Source organism: Acartia tonsa, chromosome 7 (assembly GCF_053477335.1).
Source record: "Acartia tonsa isolate MP-2025a chromosome 7, ASM5347733v1, whole genome shotgun sequence".
NCBI lineage: Eukaryota > Metazoa > Arthropoda > Copepoda > Calanoida > Acartiidae > Acartia > Acartia tonsa.
The window spans coordinates 36,647,697-36,663,705 of NC_137266.1; the positions used below are offsets into that span (position 1 = coordinate 36,647,697).

At 36.1% G+C, this 16,009-nt stretch overlaps 1 protein-coding gene across 1 annotated transcript in view; it reads left to right on the forward strand.

Annotated features, from left to right (window-relative positions):
• LOC145324521 (uncharacterized) overlaps positions 1-15,789 on the forward strand; it is a 38,648-nt gene extending 22,859 nt beyond the window's left edge. Inside the window, exons 2-16 of the mRNA XM_080167105.1 lie at positions 3,894-4,030; positions 4,478-4,562; positions 8,783-8,809; positions 9,485-9,513; positions 10,160-10,200; positions 10,709-10,830; positions 12,036-12,104; positions 12,464-12,518; positions 12,754-12,830; positions 13,307-13,368; positions 13,593-13,692; positions 13,881-13,959; positions 14,312-14,439; positions 15,298-15,444; positions 15,689-15,789. Of these exons, the coding sequence (XP_080023231.1) occupies positions 3,894-4,030; positions 4,478-4,562; positions 8,783-8,809; positions 9,485-9,513; positions 10,160-10,200; positions 10,709-10,830; positions 12,036-12,104; positions 12,464-12,518; positions 12,754-12,830; positions 13,307-13,368; positions 13,593-13,692; positions 13,881-13,959; positions 14,312-14,439; positions 15,298-15,444; positions 15,689-15,739 (1,209 nt within the window). The 3' untranslated portion in view covers positions 15,740-15,789. The remainder of the gene's footprint in view (positions 1-3,893; positions 4,031-4,477; positions 4,563-8,782; positions 8,810-9,484; positions 9,514-10,159; positions 10,201-10,708; positions 10,831-12,035; positions 12,105-12,463; positions 12,519-12,753; positions 12,831-13,306; positions 13,369-13,592; positions 13,693-13,880; positions 13,960-14,311; positions 14,440-15,297; positions 15,445-15,688) is intronic.
• The last annotated feature ends 220 nt before the right edge of the window (positions 15,790-16,009 follow it).

Consider the following 16,009-nt stretch of genomic DNA (forward strand, 5'->3'; position numbering starts at 1 on the left):
TGAGGGAAACCACTGGGTTCAGCTGTCAGCTCACCGTGTCCCAGTGGACATTCAGGTGTGGGGTATGGGGTCACCTCAAGGTGACCTCGGTCCCCACCCTCATGAGGCCAACCAAGATAGACCCAGAAGCGTGCCGAGACCTGGCCAGGAACCGAGTATACACGTTGCCAGGCAAGACCCAGCCACTGACGTTCCAGCTGAACCACCCCCTGTTCTTCACCATTGATATGGTGGGCGCCCTCGTCAACAGCCCCGAGGGGGTGGGTTGCGAGGGGGAGGACGTCCACTTTGAGGGCCAGCTCTACCGCAATGAATTAGTGCTCCAGGAGCGGCGGCTGCTGGTCAAGGAGGAGACCTATGTGGTGGAGGATGGACGGGTGGAGTCCCAGTCTGACCACCTGACCCTCGAGTGTCCCCATTCTGAGCTGTCCTGTATCACTGGGGAAGCAACCTACGTGTGGGACCACCTGGGAAGAGATTGCCCCTTGAGGCTGATCCGCAGCCTCCAGCCCAGCCTGGTGAGGGATGCATATCTGGTTGACCATCAGGCCCAGTTTTTCATCAACATGACCAACCCCACCTCAATTGTGAACTGCGACTTCGAGGCCCATGCCACCAACCATCCAGCATTGTTCGTGGCAGCTGACCCAGCCGCGGCTGCGCTGCCCAGAGTGTCGGCCAGGGATGTTGACGTTCCCCTTCAAGCACAGATCCATGCAGGTTATATTGGATTTACCCTGGAAACGCGCATGAGAAGCACTGCAGCAGAAGAAGTAGCGGCCAACTGCTGGAAGCTCCAGCAACTAGATCCGGCCCACCCGGTGCGTGTCCAGGGGAGCACGTTCTCGGTACTGAGGGGAGACATCCTGCTGCAGCTGACCTGCCAAAGGCACAAGTATGTTGTCCGCGAACACAAGGAGTGTTGGGACAAAGTGCCAGTGGAGCCCACAGGTTTTGTAGACGCTGTGACACGGGTATACAGTGAGCACGCCACCAAGATTCCCTGTTCCTCCACCTACCCCCTGACTGTGCACGCGGAGGAAGGCTGGATAGAGTTAACCCCTGCTCCCAAGAAGAGGCCACCCCCGCTGGATACGCCTAAGCAGTTGTTGACAGAACCCTTAGATGACTTCAGTTCAGGTGGTTTGTATTCGCAGGCTGAGTTGAATGACTGGCAACAACTGCTGGCATTCCCAGCATACAAGAGTGCCATGCTGACCGGCCTATCCTATGGCTCCTGCGTTCAGCAAGGCAGCTGTTCGGCCACAGGAGACCATGGGATAGTGTCCTACAACATTGACCGACTGGCGGAGGAAGGAGAGGCAGCCCTGGATGTCTGGGCAGGATTTAGACAAGCCATCCACGAGTGGGGAGATGGCGCCGCCATCCTGTGCTTGCTGTTGCTGATCCTCAAACTGCTGGGGGACCTAACCATCATTTCTCTGGCAGCAGCACAAGGAGGAGTCCGGGCAGCCCTGAATGCGATATCACAAGTGTTCCTGTACCATCCAGCTTTGTATAGGAAGGCGTTGGCCAGAGCCAGGCTCAACCATGCCAAGTCCCGGGACTTTTCAGTGGACTGGGATGCCATTCCCATCGGCAGGGAAGCAGCCGAGGAAATGGTGTCTATGAAATCAACTGACAGCGGGCATGACCGCCCAGGTAGGCCAGGACCGCCCTCTGGCAGACCCCGCGGCCCCTCAGGAGGACAGGCCGCTGCTCAGACAATCAACCTGGCAGCCAGTGCCCCAGCCGCTGCCAACAACAATCCGCAGGCCCCACTGCTGACCGTTCCAGCAACAACTGTGCCACCAGCAAACCTGATACCTGCCGGCGCTGACCAACGTATCCAACCCAAGTCAGCCTCTGCCTTCTATCCCACATTGGGAGCCCATCAACCCTAAGAAGATACTCACCACTAGGATTCCATTGAATCATTATCGTTTGTATATATATTTTAGTCCTAAGGAGCGGGCCGAAGGCCTCAACCACTGTCGGAAGTCTGGTAGGGAAACCACCTCCCAGCCTTCCGAGGGGAGAGTTGTGGTATTCGGCAACCGTGAGCCATGTCTATGGCACCCCTGATCTGGGGTTCGGTGTAGGGTCAATGGCCCTCCCCCGAGTCCTGGGGAAGGGGTCTAGTGACCCCCTCCCTACGCTTAGAATTAATGATTTGAATCTGTCATGTTTATTATGGTTAACTGTATTCTTAATTCTCCCCCACCCTTTCCAGGGATGGGGGAATCATTATTGCCCAAACTGACCATTGTATATGTATTATTTATGCTTTTATGTTATGATTATTTATTCCTATCCATGTAATTATTGTTTGTTGTATATAACTGCAGTATCTCTTAACCCTTCAATAAAGTGACAACTGAAAATAGATGTTGATCATTATCTAGTGAAAGCTAGAGAAGCGTAGCTTCTCTATAGTAAGGTGTCCACGTCTGTCACACTGCCGTAATCTAATTGAACTCCGGTGTCTGCCCTTTATCCTCGGCGGATACCACATATACATCAATTTATCGGCCATTGTCTTATCCTTTTAGATCCCTAGTGCTATGTGGTAATAAAGACTAATATATGTGGCAGTATCAAAAAGATATTCACCTCCTGCTGTTTTGTTAACCTTGTTTCTACTAGGGAAGATTTTCTATAATTAGGATCAGTCCGTCTATTCGGGATATTTAGTTCTTTTCTTTAATTAAAATTGTCCTATCGATTTCAAAATTTTCATGATGATCTCTATAACAGGTAGATCGTTATCAGTAAGTTAGTGCGTCCATTTAAAACATGCTGATTTGACAATTTTGTTTTGTACAGATATAATTGTCATATTGATCTGATTTTTGGAATACTGATTCCTATTACAGCAAAGTACAATATTAGAAGCGAAGCATCTCCATTATAAAGTCCTGAAAATGTAAGCATGTTCTTATACAGTATTCTGTATTTAAGAATTTATGCAAATTAACGTACAATTTTGTTTAAACTTTTATATTTTGCTGATTGAATTTTGACACTCTACAAGGGATAATGTTCGTTTGTTTTACCGTTTTAGAGCTTTACTTTTATAGATGTTGACATCCTTGTTTATGAGTATAGTAACTACATTTTGAGTACGCCCTGTCCATATAGTCATTTTTAAAATTTATATTTCTCAGCTGCTATAAAAGATAGATTTTACTAGTTTTTAGTGTGTAGATTCCCTAATTAGTGTTTAAGGGAAATTGGACCATAAATTTCACTGGTACCCAAATAAATAAACTTTCTCATTTATTGGCTAAAAAAATTTAGGTACTTTTATTATATTTTGATAATTTGGTTGTAATAGTGTTGCTATTTTCAACAAATAATTTTAATGTACAAAAGGGATACTGTACACATATAAGAACATAATCTATTTTTAAAAGCAAAGCTTTTCTATAATTAAGGTCGGTCCGTCCGTACGTCCGTCCGTCCGAGATAGTTAGCTTTTATTCGTTAATTTAGGCATGTTAGAATTGTCCTATCGATTTCAAACTTTGCATGGTGATTCCTGTAGTAGTTAGGTACGATTTAGAAAGCGTAGCAACTCTATAATCGTTACCAGAATGTCCGTATGTCCATTTTAAACATGTTGATTTTTTTTACTTTTTTAATAAAAATTTTTTATGTTATAAAATCATCCGATTAGTCTGATTTTTTTATTACTGATTCCTATTACAACAAGGTACAGTATTATGAGCGAAGCATCTCTATAATCAAGTATTAAAATGTCAGTATGTCCTTAAACAGAATTCTGTATTTAAGAAGTTTTGCAACAAATTTACGTATAATTTTGTCAAACCTTATATTTTCTAATTCAACTTCTGTACCAACACTCTTTCTAATTCAACTTCTGCAACTAGTCCTCATGTAATATATTTGAATTTGACAAATCTCTGTTCCTGCAAGCTTGTGGCACAGCCATGGGCACGGCTTGTGCTCCAAACTATGCAACAATAATGATGCATAGTATGGATGTCAAGATAAAAAATCTAGCAAGGCAAGTGGCAGCTGGCAGAAATCCCCTAATTTTGCTGAAAAGATTCTTGGATGACCTGTTTATGATCTGGAGAGGCAGTGTGGAGAATCTACAAATGTTTTTAGAATTGGTCAATACACTCCACCCCACAATTAAATTACAAGTTCGTTCACCTGTCCTTTCCCTTGTACCTATCCTGCTGGATTTGAACATGACTGCTTCTGCCACTTTAGCCGATCCATACCTTTCCTGGACACATTAGTTACCATCAAAAACAAAACCTTGGTCACAGATATCTATAAAAAACCTACAGACCGTTGCCAGTACCTGTTGCCAACATCAGCACATCCTGCACACATTACCAAAAATATTCCTTTCAGCTTATGTTACAGATTAGTAAGAATATGTTCGGAAAAAAAACACACTAATCCAACGACTAGATGAACTTAAACAACTGCTTCTTTCTAGAAACTACAACCTACAGATAATCAATGGTGCTATTGCCAAGGCTCTAAATATTGATAGAAATGCGGCCCTGGAAAAGAAAGTTAAAGTATCAACCAAGAGAATACCATTTGTTATTACTTTCCATCCAGCTCTACCTTCAATCAGCACAATCCTAAAACAAGGGTGGAAAATAATGGTAAAGGATGAGAGACTGAAAAAAATATTTCCAGAACCACCTTTAGTTGCATATCGTCAGCCTAAACACAGCTCTCTCCGGGAAAAATTGGTGAAATCAAAGCTACCTGAACGTGAAAAAAGAAGTGTCAAAGGTATGAAGAGGTGCAACCTACCTAACTGTCCCTCCTGCCCTCATGTCCGTGAAGCCAAAGTTGTCTACAGCTCAGCAAATAATTTTAAGGTACCTATTTTACACCAGTCAACTGCTCTACAAAAAATCTCGTTTATGTTATAACATGTGATAGGAGAGAATGCAAATACACACAGTATGTAGGAGAAACGGGGAAACAGCTTAAAGAAAGATTCAAACAACATTTAGATTGTGTCAGATCTCAAAATGAAAACTTGAATAAAACTGCAGTTGGGAAACATTTTAATCTTCCTGGACACAGTGTTGCCAACATGAAAGTATCTGTTATAGAAAATTGCAGGCAGGAGTCAGCCGTGTACAGAAAATGTCGAGAATCCTTCTTCATCAATAAATTTGAAACAAAGCACCTGGGGCTGAACAGAAAAATGTAAAATTATTGTTATTGTTATATATTTTTGTTAATGAAAGTAAATTTTGCTAATACATGTTGTTTTTTCTTGTAACATAATTTATACCTATTTGACTTGCAAATTGCAATATTTTTTTAAAAATGCTAACCCAACCAAACTTATGAATATTTTCTTCCTTGTTGTTGTATAAATTCTTACCACTGTTGAAAAGTTTGACCGCCAATTTTCATCTGCTAACCCTTCCCCCCCCCCCTTCCTTTACAATAAATAATTCAGTTGTACATAAACTCTCAAACAATTAGGTACACCATATTTCAAAGTAAAAAGATTTGGATTTTATTTTGTTTTAAAAATTCTTTTTTTCAAAGTACTTAATATTGTTAACTTGTTTTTTTGTTAAACTTATATTAATTTTAACTAGTATGAAGCTTGTTGTTTTCTTAAGAATTTTTGCAAATATGGTTATTATTTTATAGAATTAAGAAGGCTTGAATAAAGCGAAATATATTTTCTACAAAGAAGTTTGTTCTTTCATGTGTAGTTAGCTCTAGCCGCGCGTTTTTTGAGATTTATATTTTCATATTTTGTATATTCAGTTCTTACACTCTACAAAAGTTAATGTTCGTCTGTCATATCGTTTCAGAGCTTTGCTTTTATGGATGTTGTCATCCTTGTTTATGATTTAATTATGCTTCGCTTATAGAATTTGACCTTGTTGTCCTAGGAACATTATCATTAAATTCTGATAACTATAAATGGGGTAAAATTGCTTTCAAAAGAGTTCCCATAATAAAAACAAGCTGTTTTACATAGAAGAACAGCACAGTAAATGGAAGAAAAAACTGACAGATGTAAGTGTAATGTAGAGTAGAAGCTCACTGGTAGCAGGCAATGAATATTCATAAAACAAATTCCCAACTTTATATTAGACTTCTATAAATCCTATGAAATCACATTTTCACATAATATTGTATATCTATCATACGTACAGACAAACCTTTATATATATAGAATAGCTTCGCTACTACTAAAAAGTCCGTGTATCAAATGAAATAATATTGGTGGGGAGAAAGTATCTTTTTTTTCTCTCCCATGACCTAACTCCTCAGTTGGGTTTTAGACGCTCACAGTAATGGACGATGAAAAAAAGAATATAGTAAAGCTACTCTATAATATAAAATTTCTGTCAGAAACGTTTAAGAGCAAACATGAATTTCTTAGCTGCTATTGTGGATAGATGGCTGATTTTTTTGTGTGAAAATCTTGCTGACTAAACGCAACTCTACTCCATACATCACTTTGTCTGTCTGTAATGCTGTAGAGTTCATCAAGCGTGGCGAGAAATTTTTTTCTTTTCTATTGCTATTTAAGTTAGACGGCTGATTTTTGGTATGGAGATTCCACTGATTCAATGAATATCCACTCTATAAATTGTTAGCAGGGAGGGAGAGGACATTTGGCTATTTATTACACTAGTCCCCGGCCCAAAGTGTTACATCATAGTTTTCGTGTTTGTTGGCTTGCATTTTGATTGGTTGGTTTCTTTATTTGAATGTCCAACCAAACATTTCCACTAATTCTCATATATAGAAGGGTTAATTTTGTTTATCATCATTGGGATTGTACATCAATTTATCAGCTATTGTCTTATCCCTTTAGATTCCTGTTTTGCAATGATTTTGGGATGTGATTTTCTTGGCGGCTATTTTATATAAACTTCTCGTATGAAGATTTTGCTCACCATTAAACATTCCATTTACAAATGACTTGGTCTGTCAGTCTGTAATGCTCTAGAAGACAAACAATTTATATGTGTATTAATATTTCTTCTTTATTGCAGAAAGAACAAAATGAAAACGTTAAAGGTTTGTAAATTTAATAATAGAAATCAGACAATACAAAGCTAAAATTTCAGGGAAAAGTCCCTTTCGTAACATCGCCCCATAAGGGGCGATCCGTCGTATTTAAAAATGGCATTTTATAGGTTATTTTAGGTTAGGTTAGCTTATATTGGGTTAGGTGATTGCCCCGTAGGGTTACGTAATTGGCCCCGCAGGGTTAGAGCCCCCCGCAGGGGCTAGAAATAGGAGAAAGTTAATGTGAAAAATACGAAGAATCGCCCCATAAGGAGCGATGTTACGAAAGGGACTATACCCAAATTTCCTTCTCAAATAAAAAAGCATCAGTTTTCATGAAAACTATTCCTATTTTCAATTTAGATATTTGTCCTGGTAGCAGTGGTGATGTTGTGCCTTAATATTCAAACTTCTTTGTCCTGCGCGGAAAGTTCATTTTTCAAATAAAACTTTGATGGAAATAATTATTTATAGCATCATATTATAGACATGTTTCCGCAAATATTAGAATTGAAAATTATTTTAAATCAGTTTTGTTAGCCTTGAGGGTTCAAATGCCAAGACTAACAAAGCTAATATTCATAATATGTTTTTAGTAGGGAAGCTACTCTATAATTCACTTTGTCCGTCCGTCCGTCCGTCTGTCAGTCCGTCCGTCAGTCCGTCAGTCCTTAACGCTATGGGGGAAATGGGATTTGCTCAGCTCCTATAAATGATAGAATGCTGAAATTTTTTGACAATATTTCCATCATGAAGGAGCACAATTAAGTACAAAACATCGATGACGGTGGGACCGCTTTTTAGCAGGTTTTATGCTACTTTTGTATTTTTCACATTTTTCTCCATATCTTCAGTGGTCCGATTTTCAAAATTTTTTCAGTTATAGATATCAAAATTAAATTTCCTGTTCTTTAAAGAAAACAACTATGACGGCCAGACTGCCTTTCAGCAGGTTTTAGGCTATTTTTGTATTTTTCACATTTTTCTCCATATCTTTGGTGTTTATGGTACAATTTCCAAAAATTTTTCCGTTATACATGTCAAAATTAAATTTCCTGTTGTTTAAAGAAAACAACCATGACGGTCAGACTTCCTTTTTGCAGGTTTTTGGCTATTTTAAAATTTTTCCATATCTTTGATGTATATAGTCCAATTTTCTAAATTTTTTGAAGTTGAGGATTTAAAAATTAAATTTCCTGTCGTTTTAAGAAAACAAGCATGGCTTTCAGACTGCCTTTTAGCAGGTTTTTGCTATTTTTATATGTTTTACATATTTCCCTATATCTTTGCCGTTTTTGGTCAAATTCTAAATCTTTTTTGGGATATCATTATTAAAATAATTTTTCCTATTGTTATGAGCATCTTTTATGTAATTTACTTTGACCGTCATTATTATACAAAATAAACAGGGTTTTATAAATTAATAAATTAATTAATAAATACACTTTAAATCTACTTGTACGTATTACCATCTTTGATTTTATTTTTTGTGCTTCGCTACTTATGGATGTTGTCATCCTTGTTTAATTTCCATATTCGAAGAATAGTGGCTTTAAAATGATACGACACATAATTTTCAGTATGGCTTATAACCGGTTCTAATCCAGCGGATATTAAAGATTTGACACCTTTCGAAGCATAGTATTTTTCCTTGTACTTTTAAACTCACGTACATTCTCGGACTACTGATTGTATGTCATCTAAAAAATTTAAAAATGAACTTTATTCTTAGTGCCGATATTGTACTGCTAGAGGAAGGGTAAGTTTAATTGCAGAATGCAATTTTTTTTCTATAAAATACGAATGCCTTAAAACGACACCATGGGATTTAATTAGTTTGGGGGAAGGGGTTTTCACCACCCCCCCCCCGCACCCCCAATAAACATATCGTAGCCGGTAATATTTTTTTATGGGCAAAATTGTTTGTAAAATAACTGATATTTTAAAATAACCACACTGATTTTTAAATATTTTCAAAAATGAAAGTTCATGGAGTAGACTCATCCCCTCCCCACCCTCTTAAAGGTCTCAAGGGGTGTAGCCGAGCCGAAAAGAACATTTTAAAAACATATAGTTTATTGTTGATACTTCAATATGTATGGCTACTTTATAAGTAAGGTATGTACTAACGAAAATCTTAATTTCCATAAGAATTTTACAAGATTTCATGTTTTTTAAGTACAGTTTTTCAAAATTACAGTTAAATATTCATTTCCATTCAAGCCATCGACTTCCAAGAGTGAGTGTAAAGGGGTGTTTACCCACCCCTCTGAACTATACCCCACAAAAAATTGTAAAAATACATATATATACTAGATTACCCCTCTTAAACCTTTAAAAACCTCATTTTACCCACCTTAAAATTTAAAGCTTAGACGTCCACCTTATAATGCTGCGCTACTTATTGTACCTAATTGTCCTTGTTATACTCTAGAGCTTTGGAGTTACATCTGGAGAATCAAGGTAGATGCCTTTTTTTTATGACAGGAAAATTTATGGTAAATGTATGTTCAATTAATTTATTAATTAATTTTTTCATGTTGCCTGAAGCTTAAAATCTCGGAAAATACTGGCTCTGGTTTCGGGAACCTTTTTATATATGTCTTTAGAGGTTTTCGATTTTTTCTTGCCTATTTTACTCTCCCCTAGATGCTAAGGGCAAAGCAAAAGGTTTATTGAACAAAACATAATAGTAACTGAAATTTTAGTAGTATCTACTCTATAATAATGATACGTAAGTATGATTTGTAAATCCGTATGTCACGATGGAAAACTGCTTAACCCAGAAAGGTTTGGTGTATTTTTAGTATTAATACTTTTCTAGCTATATCAATTCAATAGATAAAGCACACGTGTACATATTGACAGGGGAAAATTTGTAGTCAATTTAGGTTGCTTATTTGGACCTCAATTAGTGGTCAGTTCGTTTATCCAGTAGGGGATGGTAGATATCGTTATTTTATCCAGCTGCGAATATCACTTTATTAGAGTACATCTGGTGCAACATCCAAGTAAGATTTACAGATTATCAGTTTAGTACCAAGTCATCTAAGCAATTGATAACTTCCTTAACTGCTGTGCTATTTATTGCCCTTGTTGTGTTATCTAGAGCTCTGATCAGCCTGTTTCCTTGCTGTCCAACTTGTAGAGGTAAGCTTTACAAATTTCAGGGATCTTGAGGAGCAAGACAAAGGACGATGAATTGATATACTTCCCACCTTGCAAAATCATATAACAAAATCTTTCATGGATTAAGGACTAATGTTTTCAAATTTTATGTATTGCCGAATTTTTTAATCTATTGAAACTAATCATCTATGTGTTTCAATCTCCACAAAATTTTGAAATTATAAAAACATATATAAGTCTATGGGTTTTAATTGGGAATAAAATTATAACTTAAACTGGCTTTTTGTATCATAATGTGTTCAATTTTAGATAATAATTTGGCTTGGTTTTCTTAAAATGGTGGAAATTTTGACCTAGTTCTAAAAGCAATATTATTTTTGTACATATTTAAATTACCAAATATGCCGCCAAAATAAACCAATCACGTGTCTTCTAACTAAAATAACAGCTTACTATTGGATGTCTTATTTACAGGATTGGTGCATTTTGGCGGCAAAATAGAAATTCGTACATATATTTATATATTAAGGAACTGGTGATACTTCTAATTTGAAAAATGACGAATGTGGAATGGTAAACCCGCGAAGGCGCAGAAGCAGCAGTTCTTCTGCTAACAGAAAGAATAAAAAGTGCAAAGGCACGAAAGAGGAGGTATTTTTGTCTTCTTTTCATTACCCTTTACAATAACAGAAATGTTTGTCAAAAAGAAAATAAAATCACTTAAGGTAATAGGTATTATTACAGATTTTTAATTTAGATGGAAAAAATACAAACAGACAAATTTTTCAATAGTCAAATTTGCTATTACTTTTGAATTCATAGTATAAACTACTTGGGACGGAATCATTTATGTTCATTTCCGTAATGTATAATTTTAAACAGCTCATTAAAAAGGAATGAATAAATTTGCCCAAGTGAATAAATAATGGAACAATAGCTCAACATTTCTTCCACAAATGTGATAGAAACATCCCATAAAATTACCACAGTCTCCAAAAGAATTCACATTTCAACCAATTATTTCGGGGGTGTTTGTCATAATAATAGAAATAATCTAGATACAAACTGTCTAAATCAGCCAATAGAAGAAAACTAAAGACACAAGTTACATCCTTATACTAAAGTAACAGGATGTCTGTTTGTCTGTGTGTTTGTGTGTCTGTACTGAAGGATCTCGCTAACCGCTGAACCGATCGGGTTCTCCTTAACAGGGTAGCTTCTCATAGGACCCGTGAAGGTTTATAACTATTTTCTTGGGGGGTGGGACACACCCAACCCCCCCCAAAAATAAAAAATCCCCCCCCGAAAAATTTATTTTTTATTTTTTTTTACTAAAATTAAAAATGAGGGGGGGGCACCCCCCCCAAAAAAAAAATAAAAAAAATTTCGCCCCCCCCCAAAAAAAAATTTAATTTTTCTTTTAAAATCTAAAATAAGAAATTGGGTTATTAAATTCGACTCTCTCCTCCTCAAGTACCCCCTAGAGGCCTCTAGGGGCGTAGCCGCTAGTTCTAATATATAAAGGAGTAAGCTTTTTTGTCTCTATCGAAGGATCTCGCTAACCGCTGAACCGATATAGTCTTCCTTTACAGTGAAGCTTCTTATAGGTTTCGGGATGGTTTTAGGCTATTTTATTTTTTATAAAAGTACGGGTAGGTAGGTTTTAGGCTATTTTAATGCCCTTCCATATTCCTTAGATATAAAGCCCCTAGATGCTAGGGGCGCAGCCGCTAGTATATAACAAAACGGTTTTATTCTGCCAAAAATCGCTTTTTAATTTGACAAAAAAATGGGCCAGATGGACCATCTAGATATATTATATCTATTATCATTATCATATTATATTATTCATTTAGAAGAAGGCCTGCAGGAATGAGCATAATGAGGTGACCAGACTTTCAGGTGGAACTCCAGCCGTTAGTTCTGTAAGTTTTATTCAATTTATAAGTAACTAAGAGTTATTTTTAGGGCATATGTCATTATGTTGCAAAGAAACTATATTTTAATAAAAGAGTTCCAAGTGTTGAAAACAAGAATAAAGGTACTATTAAAACAAGTGTTTTGGGTCATGACTGAAAAGGAATTGATAATGAATATTGTTTTCCATTTTTAGTCTGTGATAGCCATTCTTAAAAAATCTCAGTTTTTACTCCTGATCTGATTTCTGCTGGACTAAGAATAATTTTAAACCATTCTCTAAAAATTAATTAGTGAAAACTTGAATACAATCATATGTTAAAATTTTCTTACGTGAATATGCTTTAAATTATAATTATTTATTTAGACTTTCGGTAGCAAATACCCATGGGTAGTAGGACTTGTGGACAAGAGCTTTACTTGTAAGTTAACTAAAAATAATTTTTTTGGGGGGGGAATCATTGTTTTAGAGGTCTTCAGGGCCAAATTACTTTAAAGGATTAAAGAATTGAAAATGGGGTAAGGTTTAAAACATTTAGCTTTTTTCCAAATAGCATAATGCAAGATATTAAATTTAAAACTTAAGAAATCCTTACATGTACAAAATATACCCTATTCAAAATCAGAGCATAAATTTCTAATGCTTTTTTATTGCAGTATTGAAGCTTCCCTTTTGTGCTGGAACAATTATTGCATCCCAGTGGGTTATAACTTCAGCACATTGTATTTTTAAGGTATAAAAGGTGCTTTTACAAAGCACATTGTTGAGCACTAAGCCTCGACCATATTTTAAAATAGATAAAGAATAGGGGGTGGGGTATTTATTTGTTAGTTTAATAGTTAGGTTAGATTATATTGGGTAGCTCTGCAGGGTTAAGGACTGCTGGTATAGGCCCACAGGGTTAAATAAGGATAGGGAAAAAAACTAATCATCCGATATTTTTAATTAAAAAAATATGGTGTTGGGAGGTTTATCTGTGCTCAGCAGGCACTTTGTGTGAAAACCCTGGTATTTTATAGTAGTACTGTCATTTCTAACCTGTGAAAATAACTATTTATGGGTCTCTATTTGATAATACCAACAATATCATTAGAATTCAAGGGATTGGCTTAATTGAATATTTTGTCTATTAAACAATTTTTTTTATACATATATGTATAATATTAATAGTATATATTATATTTATATATTTTTATTTATTCATTTTAGTCTGCATCTGAGATTGAGATTGTTTTGGGAAATCCATTTATCATTGCTTTAACACCTAATACGTAAGTATTCCATACTTAAAATCAGAGATAAGGTAGAATTGCTGTCTTTGACTTATCTTTTATTATCAGGTATTAAAAATTCTACAAAATCATAATTGACCCACTTATCACACACAAGCTTGTAAGCCCCATGAGAAGTCTAACCCTCAAGGATTATAATTATTGAATAAGCAGTTGATCTTTCTTGAAGAAATCTAACTCAACCTAAACAAATTTTTGTTTAGAGAGACTGTTGGAGTATCAGCTATATTCAAACACACTGGCTTTGTGGATAATTCAAGATCATATATGAATGATGTAGCCCTACTTAAGCTTAATAGAGAGGTATGTTGAAAATCATGATAAACAACATAACCTTACTTAAATAGATAGAGAATATGTTAGAAACAACCATTAAATTAGGTTTTAATGTCATAGAATTCTGGAAAAGATTATAATTACCAGTTAACCTAGTCTATGATTTTCTATATTAGTTAGTAGGTCCTTTATAAAGTAGGGAAAATATTGTTTAGATTGATTTGAATGTATATACACCTGCCTGTCTACCTGAAGCTAATTTGAACTTGGAAGGAAAAATGGCAACTTCTTTGGGTAAATATACACTAATTTGTATTTGTATCCTATTAAATAAAGTAGCAAAATTTGTATGTTGATTCATTTCTGTTAGCTATGTTAATAATACACTCTGGCTAATAAACAGGTTTAGACCATGTACTACAATATAAATATGACTTTTAAAATAGAAAGTGCAATCAAATGGTTGGAAGTCTGTGGGGCATTGGTTAAAACATCATCCGGTATTATGGACATGCCTTAATCTGCTACTAAAACATAAATAAATTATTGATAAATGACCTAAAAATTAAAAATTTACTGGGTGTTTAGTCCAAAAATTGGCAAACTAATCCACAATATTTTAGGATTGCAATCTCATCTGTTTTAGGATATTCACCATATCCAGCTGACCTAGCAAACCCAGTGCCCAACATTATTATTCAAGAAGTTGTATTGCCAGTGACAGACAAGACTACCTGCAACACTGTCTATTCTGGTGCCCCATTCAACACTCAGGTAAGTGCAAACTCTCAGTTACCTAATTATTGCTATCAACAAAACTAAATTATAAAACTTATTATGATTAGAATAAGAATATTTAAAAATATTCTGCATTACCCAGAATCTGAATATAAATAAAACCTGGTTAAATTACGCTTACACAAATAAGTCTTTTTCGTGAAATTGAAATAGCTGTGCAGTGTTACAGGTTATCCTTATAATAAAGTAACAGGATGTCTGTTTGTGTGTCTGTTTGTACCGAATGATCTCGCTAACCGCTGAACCAATCTGGTTCTCCTTAACAGGTTAGCTTCTCATAGGTCCCGTAAAGGTTTATAACTATTTTCTTGGGGGGTGGGACACCCCCAACCCCCCAAAAAATGAAAAATACCATACCCATCCAAAAAATGAAAACTTTTTAAATCAAATTAAAAAAAAAAAAAATTTCCACCCCTCAAAATTTTTTTTTACCTTTCTTTTAAAATCTAAAATAAGAAATTGGGTTATCAAATTCGACTCTCCCCTCCTCAAGTGCCCCGAGAGGCCTCTAGGGCGTAGCCGCTAGTTTTGTATAAAGGATCCTTAAAGTTTATACTTTTTTGTTGAAGCAATTGATTTCATGAATATTTAGTTGTTGAAGTGTACCTAATCCTTCCATTAAACTACAAATTCATTGCTATTAGTTCATATTTCTAGATAAGAGATGGTCAATTGTACACTGGTTGAGCAGATAACTGTGCAGAATTTGTTATGCCAGATGTTTAGTATATACGACTTATCTTGCAAATTGCTAGAATCCTGTTAAGTTTTTAAAAAAAGGATATTTGGATCTTACTTACACTCATTTCACATATTACATATATCTTTTTCTAGATAAGAGATGGCCAATTGTGTGCTGGTGGTGTTGCTGGGGCAGGAGTTTGCCAGGGAGATGATGGAGGTCCACTGACTATTCCAATGGGGAATGCCAATCAACATACTCTTGTTGGAGTTACTAGCTTTACTAACGGATGTGGACAGGTATCTAACTTTAGAGATCTGAACCCTTAAAGGATAAGAACAATTCTTAATTTTACAAATGGAAGTGAGACGTTTCTGGATTTTGTACTGGTTAACTACCCAAGAAAATGCCAGTTATGTTGCTAGAAATAATATCTTTGATATTGGAAGTTGATAAGTGTCTGTTTTTATAAACTTTATCCTACTGGACTGGGTCTAAACTTCAAAGAAAACCATAAAAATGAAAAATAATTTAATTATTTAGGATGGTGTGCCTGGAGTTTTTGCTGACATTTCTTACTTCAGGAAAATTTAATATTAAAATAATAAAAAGCTTGGATTAGGGATCAAATTTAAACATGACAGAGAGCTGGACAGACATTGGTCTACTTTGCATTATAACTGACATGATTAACTACTTCTATTTGCTATAAATTCTAGAAGCGGTTTCGCCCCTAGCCTCTAGGGGCTTTGAACTGATAAAAAAGAAAACTTTTTGGGGGGAATTCTTTTGTTTTTTTTTGGGGGGATTCTTTTTTTTTGGGGGGGGGGATGGGAGTGTCCCACCCTCTAAGAAAATAGCCTA